The sequence below is a fragment of the Eumetopias jubatus genome, unplaced genomic scaffold (assembly GCF_037043125.1).
Source record: "Eumetopias jubatus isolate StellerSeaLion01/CBP00866 unplaced genomic scaffold, mEumJub1_p1.0 scaffold_2, whole genome shotgun sequence".
NCBI classification, from domain to species: domain Eukaryota; kingdom Metazoa; phylum Chordata; class Mammalia; order Carnivora; family Otariidae; genus Eumetopias; species Eumetopias jubatus.
Genome location: NW_028274808.1, coordinates 144108798 through 144130327, shown reverse-complemented (window position 1 = coordinate 144130327; position 21530 = coordinate 144108798). Strand labels below are relative to the sequence as shown.

Below are 21530 nucleotides of genomic sequence, written 5' to 3'. Positions count from 1 at the left end.
TGCCCTTGAGTGTGAGAGGGATAGCATCTCTTTCTGATCACTCTTAACCTCCAGAAGGATCTGATACCCTTCACTTCGAATGTTCTAGTAAGTTTCATTACCGTGGTAAGGGGCAAGCTAAGTTCTCTAGGGAATTCTTTTGTCAACTTGAAACTAAATATCGTTCCTGTTTAGTTCACAGCAATGTTCTTTCTGATAAACACTGAAAAATGCTGTTGGTGTCGATGGAAGGCACATCATGAGAATATTAATTTTTAACTTACCACCGTGTATGGAGAGGCATCAACATTACTTTGTCCACCTGGTCTCTTGAAACTTGTGCCCAAATTGAGGATTTTTAGGAACAAGTGTTTTGAATGTTAATTTGCAAATTTAAAAATACCTTGGGTAGCTATTTAAAAAAAGGCTTCATGTGATAACACAAGTACCTCACTGAATCTCCTTGACATCTTCCCTTAATGTTCCATACTTACTAAGTTTTCATGACTCAAATAATGAAAATGCATCAAAAGCAGCTGGCTGGTCAGAGAACTTTGCAATGAGTTTTTAGGTAACATGAATGACGATAGCTAATTTTGCCAAATTCATATCTTGCATGGTTATCTCAAAGCAGAGCCCAGGGGTAATTTCTCCTTTTACAGGATGCTCCTAGTCACTTAGAATCTTCAGCCCCATCAGTCATCTGGCCTCTGACAGTGAGGGATGTGGGGCTTCATCAGGCTGCCCAAGTCTGTGGTCTCCCTTCTGCTCTTCCACAGACACTGGACCCTTCGCCCATCGGCAACCATTAGCCTGGATGGGAGACTAGTCAGAAGCGGTAGATGGAGACAGTTTTCACACAGAGCAGAGGTTAATTTCACTACGGGGCTTGTGGGCTCTATTCAAGACTCTATTTTGAGTCTCTTCTTTGTGCCAGGCACACTGCGGAGCACCAGGATAACAGATGAATAAGGCATGCTCCATACCCTGAAAAAGCTCGCAGGCCAGAGGGGGAGGTAGGTGCATAAAAATGCAATTAAGGGTGTATTTTGAAAGTGACCTAGGAAAAACTGTCAGTGCACCTCGTACAGAAGAAAGGGTCAGAAAATGCTTTCTGCGGAATGTGTTACCTTGTTCCCTGACCAGAATCTGAGAAGACTGAGAGAAGGGAGTCAGGCAAATGGATGTTGAAAAGCAGGGAGGAAGGAAAGTAAGAAGCTGCACGGTATGTATAGAGAATTACATTTTGTAATTCTCCAGAACTGCTGGAGCATCATGTCTGAGCAAATTGGCCAGGTGCAAATCACGGTGGGGCATCAGCGGTTTTTCCAAAGCAAAAGTGGGGCTTCCCTCAAGGTGATACTTGGGTTCTCCCCGCTTATGGTGGAAGATCAGATTGAGGAAAAGGTCCTGGCTCTCTCTGCATCCTCTCTTCCTAAAACTCCAGCCCATCCGGTTATAGATGTTATAGATGGCAGGATGGGTAAGGAGAAGGCTTGGTACCTCTACATATACACAATAGGGAGATGATGGAAAGTTGAGGATTAAAAAGGAGGGAAAGTAGGGAATTAGGAAGAAAAAAGAAAAAAAAATGTATGATTTCTTCTGGGAATGTTTATTTTTCTAAAAATTGCAAAGGAGAATGAAAAAATTCAGCCCAACTTTTGTATTCAGGGTACAGTTGCATCAACCCACACAGAGGATGGTCTTGTGCAGTTACTGAGCTTCAAGGGCACTTTGTCGTGCCCTGTTGAACAGGATCAGGACAATCAGGCGGTCCATAATTAAAGCTCCTTTCCAGAAAGCAGGAAGAGCCCTCTGTTCCAAGGAGAGGAGAAATTTTATCCCCCCTTTCCGTGACCACGCCAGGCCTAATGGAATCTTGCCTTTATATATATATATATATATTTTTTTTTTTTTAAGATATTTACTTCTCTGACAGAGAGAGAGATCACAAGCAGGTGGAGTAGCAGGTGAGAGGGAGAGGGAAACGCAGGCTCCCCACTGAGCAAGGACCCTGATGCGGGGCTCGATTCCAAGACCCTGGGATCATGACCTGACCGAAGGCAGTTGCTTAACCAGCTGAGCCACCCAGGCGCCCCAATATGTTTTGTCTTTTCTAACAAAGGAATTCAGTCTTCCAGGAGAGAAGCAACACAGCAGAGAGGTAGACCTGAGGTCTGCTACATGGTATTTGGAGATTTTGCACAAATAACCCAGCCTCTCAGAGCCCCGGGTTCTGAACACCTACTTCACAAAGTGGCTGGGGATCAGATGAGATCATGTTATAAGCATTCAAGTTCCCATCTTTAAGAGTCCACACAATAAAGGTAAGAAAATATGAGGATTATCTTCTAAGGAGTTAAAACATGAAAGACAGCTTACCTTTTGGAAAAGACATCTGGTGACTTCACTTTAGTAAAAGAAGGGATTTGCTTCTCATCTTGGATTTTCAGTTGTATAGGCCGTTTTACTCCCCAGGAAATGTCCAACATTCCTTCAACAATTGGTTCTCCATCTTCTGTCTGGGGAAGAAACCAATCATCTCAAGCATGGTTTTTGTATTATTTATAGAAAGTAAATCTTTTAACGGAAAATGTAGAAATCAAGACTGTAAGACATTTTAATAGATAAAAATAAATTCTCCAGTGGGGTTGTTTGGCTTTTCAATTTATCCTCAAAATAATTCATTTTTTGAAACAGCTATAACCAGCCGAGTGAGTAAGTCATAATGGTAATGACATGCCCACCAGAGGGCAGAGTATGCTAAAATGCTTTCTGAACTCCAAGATTCTTCAATGAACTGGAAGTTTAACTCTGTTATCTTTGAATTAATGCAGAACTAAACACTATACTAAACTAGAAATTGAAGAACAGCTCTTCAGAGACTTAGTGGCTGTTTCCTCATTTCTGAACAGGAAATTTTAACTCACAAAATTATTATGCAGGATGAGTGGAAAATGTACGAAAAAGGTGTTAAATGTGTAACAGAAATTATTTATTTGAAAAAATCAATAGCATTTGACTAATTTTTAAGTTGGAAATATAATAAAAGAAGGAAATTCCATGCAAACATGGATTGTGTACACTTATTTAATCTTGTCTAAATCCATAGGCCTCTTCTCTTCTAGGTCTACCCCAGTATCCTTGGTGATCTCAAGGATCCCTACAAGCTCTCTCTAAACTAATAGCTTCCAACTTTGTATTTCCAGCCCAAACCTTCCTCCTGAGCTCTGGTCATCCAATTGCCTACCTGACATCAAACTTAATATCTTCCTAATTAACTCTTGATCTTTCCCCCATGAATAGTTTCCTCTCCAAGTCTTTCCCATCTTGGCAAATAGCACCCTTATCCTTCCAGTTGCTCAGGCCAGGAATTTTAAAGCCGTCTTTACTCTTTCTTTTGTACTCAACATCCAACGCATTAGCAAATCCTATTAGCTCCATCTTAAACATTGTATCCCTAATGTGACCACACTCGCTGTATCCACTACCATGATTCTGGCCCACGCCATTGTCATTGTTTGCCTGGATCATTGCAAGAGTTTTCTTGCTCGTTGTTCTCTTGCCCTTCCCTATACTCCCCTTTGCTGGAGAGATCCTTTTAAAATGAATCCTTTTAGATAATGTCACTGTTCTACGCAAAACTCCCTGTGGCTTTCCATCGCATTCCAAGCACATGCTAAGGTCTTCACATTGGTCTACAAGACCCACACATCCTGGGGCTTTCCTTTCACAGTTATGTCTCTAGCTACTCTGACCACTGATTCTCCATTCTCATAAGGTTCCGGCTCCCCTGGCTTCCCTGCTGTACTTCAGTTAACACTAGCCAGGCTCGGCCCCTTACTCAAGCTCCTGTCTCTGTCCAGAATGTGTGTCCCACAGACTTCGGCAAAGTTGGCTTCTTTGCATCCTTCAGAGTCTTTGGTCAAGTGGTCCTCTTCCCCCACCCCACTTAGATCTCCTGCTTTACCACTGTCCACAGTCTTTACTACCATTGGATATATTGTATATTTTGTTTCTTATCTGTCTACTATAATGTGAGGAGCATGAAGGCAAGACATTCTGTTCAGTTTCTTCATTGCTGTATCTACAGCTTCTAGAACAGTGTCTGGCACATGGCAGACAATCAAGATGTGCTTGTCTTAAACCAGAGATTAAGAAAGCTACATGTTAGCCTCCATATTTCCCCTTTGAACAGTATCTGTTATTGTAACCAAGGATATTTAGAAAATTCTGAATTCTAACTTTATTGACCAGTGAGTAAAGATGGAAAGATTAAACGATCTGATAGTCTCACTGTGTACTTCACTTCATGTAATTTTAAAAAATTAAATGACTTTTGTATTATAAATTGAACACTGTTCATAGAATTAGAAAGAATATGCCTCAAATTATATGTTCATAACATCAAAATTCCAACATTTTCCTAAAGGAAACAAATACCTTAACATCATGGATTTTGTAGAAACTTCAAGTAAAATATAAACAATAATTTTTTAAAGTTTTGACCTTTTCTTAAGTTTTCTTAAATTATCTTTACAGTTACATATATTAGAGATCTAAGATATAGGACAATATTGAAATAATTTAAAATTATGCCCGTTTCTTTGTAAAGAGATTAGTTATTTCCTTCTGCTATTACATTTGGGAAGGTAACTGAAATGTTCAATTGAACTAAATCAATTAACTTCTCTAGTAAAGGCCAGAGTGGTTTGTAAGTTTCCTTCTGTCCCAATGGCAATTTTAAGCCAAATCACAGTGGCCTAAAGTCAATGCTCTACCATCAAATTTGAAGATGGGAATCAGAGGTACAAAAGTCTAAAGTTCCCTGGGACCAGGAAGATATTGTAAAGATGTGAGGTGAGCTCCATTGGGATACAAGACTGAGTGGAGAGACATGTGGAGAATGAAGCATTCAAAGAAGGAGAAGAAGAGGAAGAATAAAAAAATCTAAGGCAGTTTGTACAACAACCTGCCATTTGTGCCCCTAAAAATGCTTTCTAGCTTCAGGACTTTTCTGAATTGTTTCCTTCACATTTTGAAATTTGTTATAACATGGTACACATCCATTGGAATCTAACTGATTCATCTTAACGACCAAATCAAACTATGTTACTGCCCATATCATATTTATTTGAGCAATCCCCCATGGGTATAGGCTTAAGGTATCTTCAAATTCTACTACAAATGATGTCACCATGGAATGACACCACCTTCTCTATACTTTCTGGTACATTTGTCAGAAAGTATTATGATAGATTTTCAGTGGAATTGCTGTGCAAAAGATATTTATACATTGTTTTAAAAATACAAAGTAAATAGGTCATTATAATTATTTTTAAATGCTTTCCTATCCCCAAAAGTGCTTAAAAAGTCACATGTTCCAGGACTGGGATTTTGTGATATAGTCTAAAAATAAAAACCATGATCAAGTCAAAGATTCACCTGTTTTTCCAGACCATTTGTGCCGCTAGATTATGGACTCCAACTCATCCTGATTCCTCTATACCTTTATGGGATTCTTTCTGGGAATCAAACTGTATTGTATTCCTTTGACGGGCTTACCTGTCCATATAAAATATGCAGATTTTTCTGGTTCCCATAAAAAATGTTATAGGTCTTCAATAAAGAATTAAGTTGTTCCCTAAAAAAAAAAGTTACATTTGTTTACAATCGAGCTCTTTAACAGTAAGAGGCAATAACAGTGCATTCAGTTCATACAGGTATAAGATAGAAATGGTTCAATGGAAGCTTTACTGTTCTGTCATTTTCACTTACTGCAGATCATTGAGAATGGAAGTCTTCTTGGGACATCAACAAACACTGGAGAGGCTAATTCATAAATAAATAACCAAAGAAGGGAAAATGACTGAGGGCAAAGTGGTGGGGAGACTGTTCTGTGACAGGAGACAGCCACAAAATAGAGATCTGGTTTCACATTTCTTTTTGGTTTTACAACATTTAATCAGCCTAAATTAAGCACCTAGTATGTGCCTGACATCGTGTTTCCTACCCATGGTATGGTAAGTGTTCAGAAATGGTCACTGCTCCCGAGTTACTTATCCTTCGTGGCAGGTGGGATCTGGCTGCAGGAATACTGGTTCCTACCCCCTCCTCTATCCTTCGCCTGTGCCTCCACAGCCTGAGATCCTTACCCTTCCTAACTATCCTACTGGTCCGAGCCATCTTCTCTCACCTGGATTACTGCGACTGTCCCCTAAAAGCCTCCTGTATCTGTAGTCTGTTGTAACAGCAGGTATTATTTTAATGCAAACCTGATCATCTCTCTCTTCGGTTCAGCATTCTCCAATATCTTTTCATTATTCGGGATAAAAGCCAACATCCTTCCGATGACTTAAAAGGCCAGATGTGATCTGGTCTTCTGTTTCCTTTTGATCTCATTTCCTATTATCCTTTCCTTCACTTACTACACTCTAGCCACTGGCCTCCTTGATGTTCCTTAAATATGTCAGGCACATTCTCACCTCAGGGCCTTTGCACTTGCTGATCCCCCTATCCAGAATGACCTCCCATCTTACCCCCTACCCACTGTCACACTTTTTACACATTTTCTTTAACTCTTTACTCAGAATTCACCATCTCAAGGAGTCCTTCCTGACCACTCAATCTAAAAGTTTGCCTTCTCCCAACATTCATAACCTGCTTTCTTACCTCTGCCCCTTTGTCACCTCTAACCTTGGAGCATATTGTACTTATTTGTCTTATATTCGATCTCTCTCACCAGACCATATCTCCATGAGAATAGATGTGCTTGTATGTTTTGTTTGCACTATATTCCATGTGCCTGGAAGAGTGTCTGGCACATAGTAAGAACTCTATAAACACCAGTTGAATGAAATGATCAGAGAACTTCTTATTCCTAAAAAATGAAACATACCAAATAAAGGAGGAAAGGCTTTTTTATATAAGCAGTTTTATGGGGGAAAAAATCTTTTAAGTTTCCAAATATATTATTTTTTAAAATTCTTTTGATCCTCAATATCTGTCTCCCTCCCATAAGAATATTGGCTCCATGAGGGCGGGAATTTTGGTCTATTTTATTCACTATTGTCTTCCCAGTGCTAGAGCAGAGACTTGTTCACAGTAGGCTCCTAATCAATAAATACTTATTGAACACTGGATGACAGAATTCATGTATATTGATTTTTATGCTTGAGATCATGTAAATGTACTCTTTCCATCTGGCATTGTAATTTTAATGTGACCATTTCCAAGTTTCCATATACTTCACACAATCACCTCAAAAAACATTCTACAAAATTCTTCCATGCTATGGTTCCATCCCCAACTGAGTTACTTTAGAATTTCAGTGTTGATGAATATTTCTCTTCTAAATATCATTGCACACACAAGGGACTTGTTCCCCTGGAGTCATTACTGTGGGATATTTTTTAGAAATTATTGTACTGGTAAGGAGCATGAACGCTTTTATAGCTTTCATATTGAGTACCAGGGCAGCATATAGAAATTTCTGGTTCACTTGGGATGCAACTTCTGATATGCTGAGCTGTGATGGTTGTTACTAAGGCAAATGAATTTTTATATAATCTTATTCCCTCAGCTTCTGTTTCTGATAAAACTGCACAATAAGATACATTACAAGTATCTTTCAAAGTATTTACTTTCAGGACCATGTATGATTAGAAGATATTCTCTGAGATCAAGCCACTTGGAAAATGTTTCTGTACCTGAACAGAACCTGACTAAATCTTCCCCCACAGAAAAAAGTCTCCAGATGACCCAGGGAGTCAGCAAACTGTGGTCCTGGGCTATTTGTGTTTATCAATGGAGTTTTATTATAATGTAGCCACACTAATTTGTTTGCTTATTATCTGTGGCTGCGTTTCTGCTGTAACTGCAGAGTTGAGTAGTTGTGACAGAAACCACATGACCCACAAAGCCTAAAATATTTATTATCTGACCCTCTACAGAGAAAGTCGGCCAACCCCTCCCAAGTATAACACAGGGTAGTGAATACCACAGAAGTTGTCCATATTTTTCTTACCACAGGCAGGATCTCTCTGACTGAATATTAATGGCACTTTGAAGGATTCCGGAGTGTGGAAGAGTAGTAGAGCTCAGTAAAATGAAGGGCTGGGATAAAGTGAGGCATTAGGAAGAAAGCTCACAAGTTATGTAAACAACTATAGCAAACGTGAATGCATTGCAAATATTAAAACAGCATTACATTTTAATTGTATATACCTTACCAGAGGAACTTTTGAAGATGATTTTTGGTGTATCAGATGAAACAACGGGTCTAATATAACCCTGCTAATAAAACCTAGCCTGCAACATGTTAATCTGACTTGTTGGCACTGAAGTCACAGGATGTGAAGAGTGATTGTCAAGTTGATCATCCGTGTCTGCCTGTGTCTTCTAATAGTGAATGGCCATTCACTCAGGCACTCATCAGTCACCGTGTGAGCCCAATCCGGGGGTTTCAGTCATACTCTGAGGATGGGTGAGAGCTTCAAGAATAGATGTGGCCTACAGTGAACTCTGGAGGGGGGGGAATTAAACATGAAGAGTGTGAGGAGCTTACCAGGCAAAGAGAACGTTCACAAGGACATGGGGCTATTTCTATAGCTTTTGTGGAGAAAGCTCAGAGCGTCCGGATTCTAAGAGTAGAACATGCAAATGGGCAGTGGTGAGCAATGAGCAGAAGAAGCAGGCAGGAACCTCGTGAGCCATTTTAAGAAGCTTAAAATTCTACCCTGCAGGGAGGCGGCAGCTACTGAACACTGAAAGTTCTAGGCCAAAGAAAGACATGATGATCAGGGCCACCAGGGAACTTACAGGAGACAGATTTCAGGACAAGATGGCAGCAGAGATGAGTGGGACTATTGCAACTGTATGGGGTGGAGGCTCAGGGGCAAGGCAAGGCTGTGTTCCATGGAAAGGTGCTCAAGTGTCCCACATGTACAGAAGGGAATGAAGTCTAGATGGGCCCTAAAATAAGTAAAGGGATTACATGATTTAGGGCATCGGAAGGTAACCACAAAAGCGTTATCTAGGCAGTCCCTAGTCAGCAAAGGGGGCAGTGATTTAATATACACTGTGCCCTGTCAATGCTGACTGTAACAGATTTTCTGGATCCGCTTAGATGTTACATATGGACCTTCCTCCCCTCAAGAAAGGAAACAAGCATCTGGGTATCTCTCCCTCTCAGCCACCAAAAAGTTCCCCATCCAGCTCTGATCAGACTGCTAAGCAACTATTCAGCTGCCCTAACAAAGCTATAAAATGGGTGAGAAGAAATGGATTTCACATACAATCTTCTCAGTTTACAAATCTGTGAAGTCTAGAAGCCACAGGGATGCCCAAGAAATAGACATAAGGTTCAAACAGCCTATACACTATATGTTTGATACATAAGAAATTGACTTTGTGAAAGCTTGGTTTTGTGGAACATGAAATACTGCATCGTAATATATAACAAGGTTTAAAAAAAACATCAAACAGTATATAATTTGGATAGTGTTTTAAAGATTTATTTATTTATTTGAGAGAGAGAAAAAGAGAGAGAGCGCGCAAGCACACACAAGCGCACGCACAAGCAGGGGGAGGGGCAGACGCAGAGGGAGAAGCAGGCTCCCCGCTGAACAGGGAGCCCCGATGCGGGGCTCCATCCCAGAACCCTGGGATCATGACCTGAGCCAAAGGCAGCTGCTTAACTGACTGAACCACCCAGGTGCCCTGATACGGATAATGTTTTAAGAAAACTGAGGACTGGCAAACTTCTAATTAGATGAAGGGCTAGAAGAATAAGCTTCTCAAGACAGAAGCTGGCACTGTGCACTGGCAGTGCAGAGATCAGATCCTGACAGAGGCTGATGGACACCCAAAATTATTCACGGCAGCTCGTGAAGAGTGCTAACCACAAGAGACTTCACATGGGGATGACAGACGCAGGGCAAGGATGCAGAAGAGGGCTCAGGGCTCCTGTTCCTTTAAGGCTCCCAGCTTGGTTTTATGAGCAATAGTGGATCCAGAATTAACTGTAAAATGCTTAGGTGTACTTTGTACTTTGTGGTCTGAATTGTAGCTGCTCAGCAGATGGGAATTACCCACACATTGAACTTCTGCCATTAATAATGGACTTAGCAAGAAATGAGTTCCTCAATCTTATCATGCTATTTAGCTGGCCGGAAGAAACAATTTTTTTAAGATTTTTATTTATTTGACAGGGAGAGACACAGCGGGAGAGGGAACACAAGCAGGGGGAGTGGGAGAGGGAGAAGCAGGCTTCCAGCCAAGCAGGGAGCCCGATGTGGGGCTCGATCTCAGGACCCTGGGATCATGACCTGAGCCGAAGGCAGTCACTTAACCTACTGAGCCACCCAGGTGCCCCCGGAAGAAACATTTTTATTTGATCTTATAAAACTGTAATATTCATGGACATGGGACAGCATGATGGATGGAACGGAGTTATGCCTTGCATCCATAGATAGAATGGATGTCAAATTTTAGTTGTAATAAGAGTTCTCGCTCTTGTTTTAGTAATGATATACAGTGTAATTAAGTGGATATCCCATCCCTTTCCTGGAAACCAAAAACCCTGTCCCACTCTTTGCGAAGCGATTCTTACTATTTGGACCCAATAAAGGTAAACCAGAAATACTGTTGTACAATGTGACCCAACACAAACTTCAGAAGCTGCCACATGACACGAAATAAACCAGAGAAAAATACAGCCCAGCTTAGCCTAGGAAGGCGTATTTGGCCACAGCTGTGCTTCCTGAGTTTATGTGACTTCTGCCTCATGGAGACTTGCTGAAAAATGTCCAGGGTCCAGATCAGGCAGCCACTGAACTGCATTGTGACCACAGCATTAGAAACAACATTCTATTGGGCATATTGCCATGTTTAGGAGCAGGAACCTGAGACATCTGAAAAAATATCTTCAAAGAGATGAAAAATTGAGGCAGAATAAAAATGCTAACTTGCTGTCTTATGCATTTGGTTCTCCCAGCACACATGGATTTTGTTCCTAAGGTTAAATTTGAGCTATGAGATCAACAATTTCATGTTAGGTTAAAAAACTGAATTTAAAACTTACTATGTTTTTAATAAAATAACAATGAGTGAAGCATGTAAAGGTGACCCAGCTGGGACCATGTGCTGGGAATCAAAACGATGATCTATTTTATGGGTTGTAGTTCTGTCTACTTCCCCAACTTTAGTGAATAAAGCATGTATAATGTCACAGTTTTGCTTCCATAAAAGCGAAACATAAACTCCTGTATGTTTTTGGAAAGGGTGGAACCAGGAACTAGGACAACAGAAAAAAGTAAGTAGAGCCTTATCGCAAAGCCATTTGCCAAGACAACACGTCATTTCACGTTACTGACGTCTTCGTGACGTCTGCAAAAGGTTGCAGAATTCTCGTAATCCACTTTATCCTTCATTACTGTCAACTTGAATCCTGGAATTAAAATGGCAAACTTCTGCAGCTGCTCTCCTACCAGCCGCTACAGCTCCGGGTCTTTTTGCCTGTGGCCTCCTCTCCTGGTTCACATGAAGAAAGAAGACTGCCTTTCAACCTTTGCATAGACACCTTCCTCAGCGGGCCAAGTAGGTTCGTCACATTTCCATTGCAAATGAAGGGGGTGGGCTCCACCGTTTGAAAATAGCGAAGTTGGGAAGAAGAAGTCTATCTTGATGACAGTAAAAATGCAAATGCTGAATGATCTGGGAGCCCCGAATTTGTCTACCTCTCCTGACTTCCTTTGAAACGGCTGCCCTTTTCAAAGAGGAAAGGTTTCTAACATTTTTGGTAATTCTGCTAAAGTATCAGTAATTATTGCTGGGAGTTGGGATGAGGGCGCCTGTGATTTGTTTGCTTTGTTCTCCCAAACAGTTCTATCCTAAGACCCAACTCCTTCTTCACTGTTGACAACCCATAATAAAAAGGACCTGGGAGTTGCATGAACTCCACTACAAATCTGATCAATAAGGTAATATAACCAGACGTGCCTCTCCTCCCCCACAATCGCCCCTCGGCTGCTTTTGGCCATTTTGGACTTCTGTATTTTCTGGGCATTCATCTTTTCCTGGTGAGCCCTGCAAAAACTGGCCCAGAGCCATTAGTGGGTAGAAGTGTCAGCTCCTCTCGGGTCCTCAACCCCGAGAACTCAGGTAAGAGCACAAGGATTAAAGACTCAGGAATAATTTTGTAGTATTACAAAGAAACTTGAAGTGATAGCTTGCTGGTGGATACAAAACAAAGAAAAATGCCCAAAGTGGTTTTCTTGATGATGAACTCTACTGTTGAAGAGAGGGGCTTTAGCTACACAGAATAATGTCACTAGATGTGGATAAGATCTAAAGGAGGGGATAAAAAGGGAGAGGCAAAGGAGTGTATCTTTCGTTAAAATGCCAGTGCTTCTGAAGAAAACAGGCGTGTGCTCTAGATCTGACATCTGATTTTTAAGAGAATCCCTTTCTAAGGGTAAATCTCAGTATTTGAAATTTTAACCCACTAGCGTGTTTTCCAACAACCTCAGATGAGGGAAGATACTTATCTCTTCCCTTTTCCTCTAGGGTTGGGCTTTTAAGGACTTTTATGAAAAAGCTTTAAAAAAATTCATGACCTGTTATTCCAGTTGGCAGCTGCAATGAGCTGCTCCCATATCAGACCCCGTTTTCTGTTATCACACGCAGCTGAATTGCTAGGGGCAGCCGAGTAGTGTGTGGACAGGGAAGAAAGAAGGAAGGAAGTCTATGCGCTACAATTGTCTTCTCTGGCCTGAAACACAGGGACATATGGTCTCTGGTTCACAGCCCTCATACTGTTCACAAATCAGCACCAGTTTTTATATTTCTATTTCAAAGTAAGGACTTGAAACTACCTCCACTTTGATGAAATAGTCCCCTTTCTTGTTGCAGCTGAATATTCTGGAGAGGACAGCTACCGGTGTGTGAATAGAGTTAGGGCTGTGAATCAGAGACCCTATTTACTTGCCTTGCTTTCTCATTTCCAGAGCCTGCCCTCATTCCTTGGTCCTGGCCCCCTTTCCATCTCAAAGCCAGCAATGACCGTTCTCAGCAGCCTTGCTCTGACACAGACTCTCCTCACAGAGCTCTCCTCCCCTCCCATATTTAAAGACCCTCGGGATTACATCGGGCCCATCTAGATAATCTATTTTAAGGTCGTTGATGAGTAATCTTAATTCCCCTTTGCCATGCAACGTGAAATATTCGCAGGTTCGGGGGATTAGGATGTTGCCATCTCTGGGAGGCCGTTATTATGTCTACAACAAGATTTAAATAGAGTGACTCCTGTCCCAGTATTGTCTGAACACCTGGGAGGCATCTCGTTAGAAATTAAAATCTGTATTTTAACCAAGATACCCAGGAAATCCGCATGGACATCAAAGACAAGCCCTGGTGTCATCACTTTGCCCCTAGATGTGAAACAGTATTGAAGGGTAGTGCATGTCAAAACACTGAGGTCCTGATTTAGTTCTCTGAGGTTGACTATTTCCATACTCATGCATGATCAGCAAAAATTTGAGGGGTTACTATGTAACAGACAATGTAACAGATGCTGGGGGTACTGCAGGGTATACAGCCAAGGAAGTCCCTGCAGTGACGGGACTTCCTGTCTGTAGGAGGAAGACACAAGAAAACAAAAGAGCAAAATCAGAAATATGCTAATTTGACACAAGGATAAATACTGGGAGCACAATAAAACAGGATCCTGTGATGCAATGCACGGTGGTAGACATGTCAGAGGGGGCCATCCGGAGGACTGCCATAGTAAACTGAAACCACAGTCATGGGAAGGAGCCAACCGTGTCAAGAGTTAAGGAGAGGGTCCCAAGCAAGAGATGCATTGCCCTGTGTGCAAGACTAAGCTTGGCATGTTTGAAGGAGAGAAAGAAGTGAAGAGTGGTTAAAGATGAGGTTCTAAAGGTCCTCCAGGCCATATCACATTGGGCCTTAGAGCCCCCTTATGGTAAGGAGTCTGTAATAGGAACCTCAGAGGCTTTAAGCAGGATGCTGAGCCTCACACTGTAAAGGGCCCTCCTGGCCGCCGGGGGGCAGTGGCTATCGGGACGGGAAATGGAACAGGCAGCCCAATAAGGAGGCTGCCGCAGTTGCGCAGGCAAGACATAATGGGGGCTTGGACTAGATGGGGAGAAGGGCTTGGCTTTTGGAGGGGGGAAGCCAGCTGGATTTGCTGCACGGCTGGGTATAGAGATGAGGGAACGGAGCAGCTGGGTTGGTATGTAGCTTGTACTGCGATCTTGCTTCTCATTCTCCCATGTGTCAAACTTTCATTTCAGGTTTGTCGAATCCAAGCCTTATACATTTTTTAAACCAGTTGACAAGTAAACACAAGTGTGCCATGCAACTCTGGTCATGATTGGAGCAGACACGGCTCACTGTCAAATAACACCCTTTGTGTACGAACAGCACGAGGCTTTTGTGCTTGCTGAGGAGGGCTACCTTGCCTCCTGAGCCCAAGGCCCCCTGTTCCTAGGGATGGGGGAAATGAGCTCTCTATTCTGTTAATTCATCAACAGCCTCTTAGAACTTTGGGATTGCTACCAGAGTGTCTGGCCACGTCCCTGAGCAGGAAAGCTCACAACAGGAGCTTTCCTGGTACACAGGCGCTTTCCTCGCTCTTCTGTGACGCTGCCATGACTCTGACCACTGATTCTCCTTTACATTTGAAACGATATATATTGGGGCGCCTGGGTGGCTCAGTCGTTAAGCGGCTGCCTTCGGCTCAGGGTCTGGGGATCAAGTCCCGCATCGGGCTCCCTGCTCAGCAGGGAGCCTGCTTCTCCCTCTCCCTCTGTTGCCGCTCCCCCTGCTTGTGCTCTCTCTCTCTCTCTGTCAAATAAATAAATAAAATCTTAAAAAAAAGAGAGAGAAAGGATATATATTAAGTGACCTCCTTGTTTCTCTTCTGGGCATCCTCCATCTACTCCATGCTCTATACAGAGCACAGAGAACACACCGTAGCATTTGCTTTGCCTAACATACTTTTAAGAGATGTTTTTCTCTGTGTCCTGTCCCTCACCCACACTGGGTACTTTTACTTGCTGGAACTCTGAGCTCCCTCTGGCCATAAGGATTTCAAGCAGTCTCCCCATGTCAGGAATGCTCTCCCGCTCACTCTCTTAAACTAGTTTGCCCCCTCTTTGTTCAGATCTCAGGGAACGTGCCCTCCTTAGACTAGGTCTGTATTCTCTAAAGGGTCTTTTTCCTTCTGAACACTTAGCTTAGTTTGTTATCAGGCCTTCAGAACTGTGGTTCTCAAAGTGTGATTCCCAGACCAGTAGAACCTACACCACCTGGGAACTTAAGACATGGGAATGCTCACTCCAATCCAAACCTACTGAGTCACAATCTGGGAATGGGGCACTGCCGTCTTTCGTGTAACAAGCCCTCCAGGTGATTCTGGTGAAGGCTCAAATTGGAAATCTGTAGCTTCAGGCATCTCTTGTTCTGTTTTTGCAAAAAAATAAAAAAATAAAATAAATTCCATACTCATTTCTAGTACAACTTCTGGCTCATGGTATGTTCTCAGCAATTATTTTGGGAAGAAAATATAGAAAATTAAATCCTGACCTATTTTTTTTTAAGATTTTATTTATTTATTTATTTGAGAGAGAGAGCGCGCAAGCAGGAGGATGGGGCAGAGGGAGAGAGAGAGAATCTGCAGCAGACTCTGAGCTGAGTGTGGAGCCTGATGTGGGGCTCGATCTCATGACCCTGAGATCACAACCTGAGCCGAAATCAAGAGTTAGGTGCTTAATGGACTGAGCTACCCAGGTGCCCCCTGACATATTTTTAGAGGGGAAAAAAAGTCTTTCACCAGTGTCACCAACTGACATATCCAGAAATTCAAGTAAATTCCATAAGTTAATGTATTTCTCATCTCTGAATTTTGATTTTATCAGATTTTCTATTGAAATATTTTCAGTGTATCTTGGAGAGATAGATGATCTTATTTTTTAGCTGACCAAAGTGATAAAATAGGTAAATGTGGACTAAGTAAATTTTATTGGGAATAACGGTCATATTGGTATGCTTCATGACTGTCAATGCTCATTGAAAAATATTTGATATAAAGAAAGCTTAATAAATGACCTTTTTCATGTATCTGGGGGAACGTTATTGAGCATTTTTTGACATAGTAACTAACGTGATATCCAATTTTCATAATGAAAATTCCTGTTGTTTTCATTAGGTCATGAAACCTAATAATGGAAATGTTAAAATAAATTTTTGGAAATAATCCTCACATAGAAAAAAATTTCTCATGTTTAAAGGAGATGGTCCCAAACAGGTCTTGAACTTTTGGTCCCTGATTTATTTTAATATCCTGGCTCCTCAAAACAAATATATCAGGGAGGGTTCTCTTATCCTTTGTTAAAGACAGTCCAGTGGACTTCAGGAGAGTGGTGCCCTCTTCCTAAGCCTACCTGCAGAGCACGCTGGGGCACGCAGTGTTTGCTCCAGTTCCTCTGATCGAGAGAAGACCCTGGCCATGGAAACTGGGCAAACATTGCCCTCTGGCTCTCCTGGCCAGGTAGGAGCAGCCTCTAGAACACTGGCTCTTTGTGCTGAATTTGTGCTCAGAGGTGCAGGTGGCTGATTCCTTTGTTTCAGCAAAGGGTGCCTGGGCAACATGCTTGGAAAAAGACACTGTTTGGAATAATGCACTTTTGGCTAAATGTTATTACATCATGCTAATTAAAGCTATTTACTGAGGCTGGGAACGCACACATGCCTGGTGGTCTGCCACTGCAAGGGTCTGTGTTAGATTCCCAAGTAGGAGAAAAAGTTACCATTCTGAGAATGAAATCTGATCTGCATTCTCAAACCGGATTTGAACCTTTTTCAAGTACACGGTTGGCATTTACTCACCTCTAAAGTTCCCTGATTTCAGCCTAGGACCTGAAGTGAAAGTACTTTGAAAGCAACCAGATGGAACCATTTTTTTAAACTCAGCTCACTTAGAATATTTACCATGTGTCGCACCAGAGCAGTGATGACCCCAGGCAGTCAAACAGCAGCTGGAAACTTAGTCATTTGAGCATGAAGCTGACTTCTGCCAACACCCTTCACCCAGGGAAATTTCTAAACTCAGAGAATTCTCATTCAGCAGTAAGACATAAATGTTATATTGCTGCTACACTATTAATATCACGACCTCTTATTTTATTGATCATATGTAGCTCTCAAGAAATTGGCCAAAATTTCCGTTAAGCAGGTTCTATTTTCCTAGTAATTTCCATTATTTTTCATGTATTTCTGTGCAGGGAAACAAAAATCCCTTCATAAGCTTGTAATTTCTGTCTCGTTCACCTAGTATGGAGTGGGAGCTGAATGACTCCCTGTCCAGAGAATAAATGATTAGAAGTGTTTGGTAGATTTGTGACACGTTGGGTATCACAGGTGGTCAGTGGTATTCTTATAATTTCTGACAACTGACAACTCTTTATAATTTCCCCTGGCTTTTGTTTATTTCAGGTGGTCAGAAGTTCCCAAACGTTAATCCCTTCCTCCTCCTGGCAGTGGTTCTTAGACTGGAGTATGCATCAGAATGACCTGATTAACCCAGGATCTGCAGTGTTACCAAATTGTCTGATTGGGGGGTGGATGGCCCATGGACCCCATTTTGAAAAATGCTATCTTTAAGTCTGGTGTTTGTGTAAGTGTTACAATATTTTACTTTACCACCTGGAGCTCCCATTAATAAGTGGATACCGGGGCCTGAAAGGTGCTCTGGGTTACAGAAGGTAACTGATCAGTCCTCAATTTGGTCAATTCAAAATATGACACAAAATAAGGGTCACTAGAGTCTCAGACCCTTCCCCTCCCCCACCAAAATGTGGTTTCATTGTCTCTTCCGTCAAAATATATGCAGAATCTGACCTTTTCCTTTTAACCTCCACTACTGCCCCCTAGGCCCAAGGCACCATCATCTCGACCCTGAACTATCAGCTCCTTGATAATTTCTCTGCTTCATCCTTGTCCCCCCTTCAGCCTGCTCCTAACACGACAGCCAGACTGACCCAGGTACTCATGTGCTCAGTATCCTTCAGTGGCTTCTCCTGTCATAAGTGGGCAAGCCGGAGTCTCACAACGGCCTGTGAGATCCTGCACGCTCTGGCCATGGTGTCAGGAACCTCAGCTTCTGCTGTCCTTCCTGCTTCGTTTCCCCACACTGGCTTCCTCCGCTCTTAGAGGCATGCACCTGCCTCAGGGCTGTGACCCTGCTGTCCCCTTTGCTCCCAGCCAGCTACCTGCACAGCCTGTTCATTCACCTCCTCCAGACTTTTCTTCTAATGCTACCTCCCCACTGAGGCCTTCTCGGGCCATCTGGAAGGACATCATGACTCCCTGCTGTCCTCCCCTAGCCCTCATTATTCCCTTTCTGCTTTATTTTTATTCTTCATACCTTTCGGCATCTAATTATATATATTGTTACTCATTTATCTTACACAGTCACTGTATCCCCCTTTTAGGAGGTAACCCCATGAGGCTAAGGGTTTTGTTGGGCTCATTGTTGAATGCTCGGGGTCCAGAAGAATCCCTGTCCACAGGGAGCAGTTAATAAGTACTTGAGGAATGAATAGATGGATCCACTGTCTTCTACTTTACTCTTCTTCTCACCTCGTATAAGTCATATGTATCCTCCAGGTGTGACTCTAATTCCATTTTGGACCACAGTTGTTCTCTCTACTTTCCTATGGCCCAATCCGGCATCATTTACATCCATTTCCCTCTGTCATTTGTTTGGCTTTGTTCCTCTTCCTGGTGAGACATGGGTCCTGTTCCAGGACCCCTTGGTTTCTTTTTTCTTACTATGTCGTCTTTCTCCTCATCTGCTTCTGCTCCAGCTTAGCCAACTCAGTCCTTAGCTTTACTCTTAGAGCTTTCAAGTCCCTGCTCTGTTGTTCCCTAACCAATATAATAAGATGCTATTTGCTGCAAGAAAACAACTGTGGATGTCCTGTGTGTTGCATAACCTAACATCAAAAGGGACACAGGGAAAATGAAGTGTGTCCTGAGGAACGAGGGAGGGAGACAAGAGGAGAGAAAACCCTGTTTGCGGCCCCCGGACTGATCCTTTGGCTGTATCATTTATGAGGAGCCTGAGGCGTCTACTTGAGGTTGTTCCTGAGAATTCTGCCAACTATGAAAATAGAAATTTAGCATTTAGTGAAATCAGACCACTATTTAGGACATACGAGTGACTGTTCCATGAGAAGTTATGGGTTAGCATCTTTAACTATATTTATTCAAATTCCTATTCAATGTCTCCACCGTTGATTCATATTATTGATTTTTAGGTCATATATCATGCTCAGAATGACATGGTGTGGGGGCAGAATCTACAAATGACGATGGAGCAGCATAACACATAATACAGGCATATAATTACCCGGTAATGAATGTCCTCTCATTAACGAAGATCCACGAAGAGTGCTGGTGAGCCATCACAGTCCTCGTTTCCCCTTTTCTGAGGTCATCTGAGGATACCCTAAGACATTAGAATAATGTTACTGGTATATTCCTGTGATGCATTCAGAAATGAGTTTCTGACTTAAATTGAAATGCTTTGTCATGTCCCTAGCATGTAAATGTATTTCAGGAAAATTTTTAAGTAGTGTTTCATACATGGGCATGAGGGTTGGGTTGGGGAGGGAAGGGAAGGAAAGAGCCTTCTCTCTCTCTTTTTTTTTTTCCCCACGTGCCATGGATCTTATACTCTGTATGTGAGCCACATTATAGATGTTATCGTATTTAATCCTCAGACCATCCCAGCAAGGTGTGGGTATTCTTACCTGTATTTCTGACACTTTGTAAGTAATGGGACAGATCATTAGAAGCAAAGTCTAAATGTCTTAAGACCTCTACTTTTTGCTTTTCACCAACATTGTTTTTGCATTTCAGAAAGGTTAACAGATTAAAATCTTTGATTTCCTATCAGTTGGTCTGTTCTAAGATTCTTTTCAAAGACTTTTTCTATATCTAAGGGAAATAAAATGAGGATAAGTGAGATGCCCTCCAAAACGTTCAATGGTAAGAAACTAAGCTCAGAGTTCAGTTATAACTACAACTTGCTTTGAGTGAGTTTCCAAATGGCAGCCTCTAAGCCTTCATTTCATAATTGTTCACAAAGTGACTTGTTTGAGAACAAGTAACAATGTATTCTTTGTTCTCGCCCCCACTCCCCCCATCTAAGTTTTCAGAGGTTTGGGTGTTTTCCTCTGTTTTTCTTACTCGATATATGCTTTTGAGAAAAATCCATTTTATTTCTCATGATATACTTCCCATTTAAAATTGAAAATTATATTCTTCACATAATTTAGGGAAAATAAGTAGTAATAGAAGAGGAACATAAAATTTAATTAAAACAATCGCTAAAGAAAAATGGGCATAAAGAGGGCATATGAAAAAATACTAAATGAACCAGAAATATATCACTTGACATACGGTCTTCCCCTTGGTAATGAATTTGGGAGGCGGACAGCTATGCAATAGAGAGATAGGGAGAGAGAAAGGCAGACAGGATAGGGTGATATTTCTAAGAAAGTACGATACAAACCACAATGCTGGCCCATGATAAATGCAAATGATTTGCAAATTTGTAAGTGAAACTCTGGATCAAAATTGTGCTGAAAATCACTTTCCAGTTGGTGGCTGTATCAGCTACACTTTTGGTAATGAATGTATCCAATATGGCTAAATTTGGCATAACTCCAATTGGAAATCCTATTTCTGAATTTTTAGTATTTGATTTGGAATCACTCTCAGGAATTTTTTTTCATTTTTCAATTTATCCACAGTTCTGATACCACCAGGTTTTAGTGATGCACAAGTTATCTTCCTGTTCTATCTTTCTATAAATGCACAGATGTGCTCAGGATGTTTGAAAGTGCTGTTTCTTGGTGCAAAGGTTACTTTTTATTGAGACATATAAAAAGGAGGGGAAAAAAAGGAGAAACTGTATAAGGAACTTTGCCTGGCTTGGAATGATGTTTCTGAAGCCTTGCTGGGTTTATATTTTATAGTAAAATTTCCAGAAATTTATGAAAAAGTATTAGATGTCTTGCTGTTATCATATTTTTAAAGAAAATTTCCAGAGACTTGTGAAAAAAATTTTCAGTCAGTTTTAAACTTCTGCTTCCTTAGCAGTTCAGTGTTATTTTCTTTAAGAAGATATTAAATTCCCAAAGGCTTCTACAATCCCCCAAAAAGGCATTTTATAATCATTGAAATGTTTTGTCAACGTGGGAATACAAGATAGCTAAAGTAGAAAAGAAATCCTAGGGCAACGTTTGGAGATGTGCAGAAAAGAGGAAAATGTACTATGCAAACGAAAAAACTCCAGAATCACTGTCCCAAGGCAAGGAAGGACTGCCCAATTTGGTAAGTCTGTTTTTACAGTATTTCTAGAACGAGTTCTCTCCTATATGAGTCTGTGCAAAGGAAGACATTTCTTCTGTTGCAGCCACTCATCCCAAATTGGCTGAACCCTGCCCCAGGCCTGC

At 41.6% G+C, this 21530-nt stretch overlaps 1 protein-coding gene across 1 annotated transcript in view; it reads right to left on the bottom strand.

Moving 5' to 3' along the window:
* Positions 1–19509, bottom strand: part of RASSF6 (Ras association domain family member 6) — a 34092-nt gene extending 14583 nt beyond the window's left edge. The window contains exons 1-3 of the mRNA XM_088020712.1: positions 19418–19509; positions 5548–5626; positions 2365–2504 (exon numbers count right to left, since the gene is read on the bottom strand). Of these exons, the coding sequence (XP_087876838.1) occupies positions 2365–2504; positions 5548–5626; positions 19418–19473 (275 nt within the window). The 5' untranslated portion in view covers positions 19474–19509. The remainder of the gene's footprint in view (positions 1–2364; positions 2505–5547; positions 5627–19417) is intronic.
* Positions 19510–21530: the final 2021 nt, after the last annotated feature.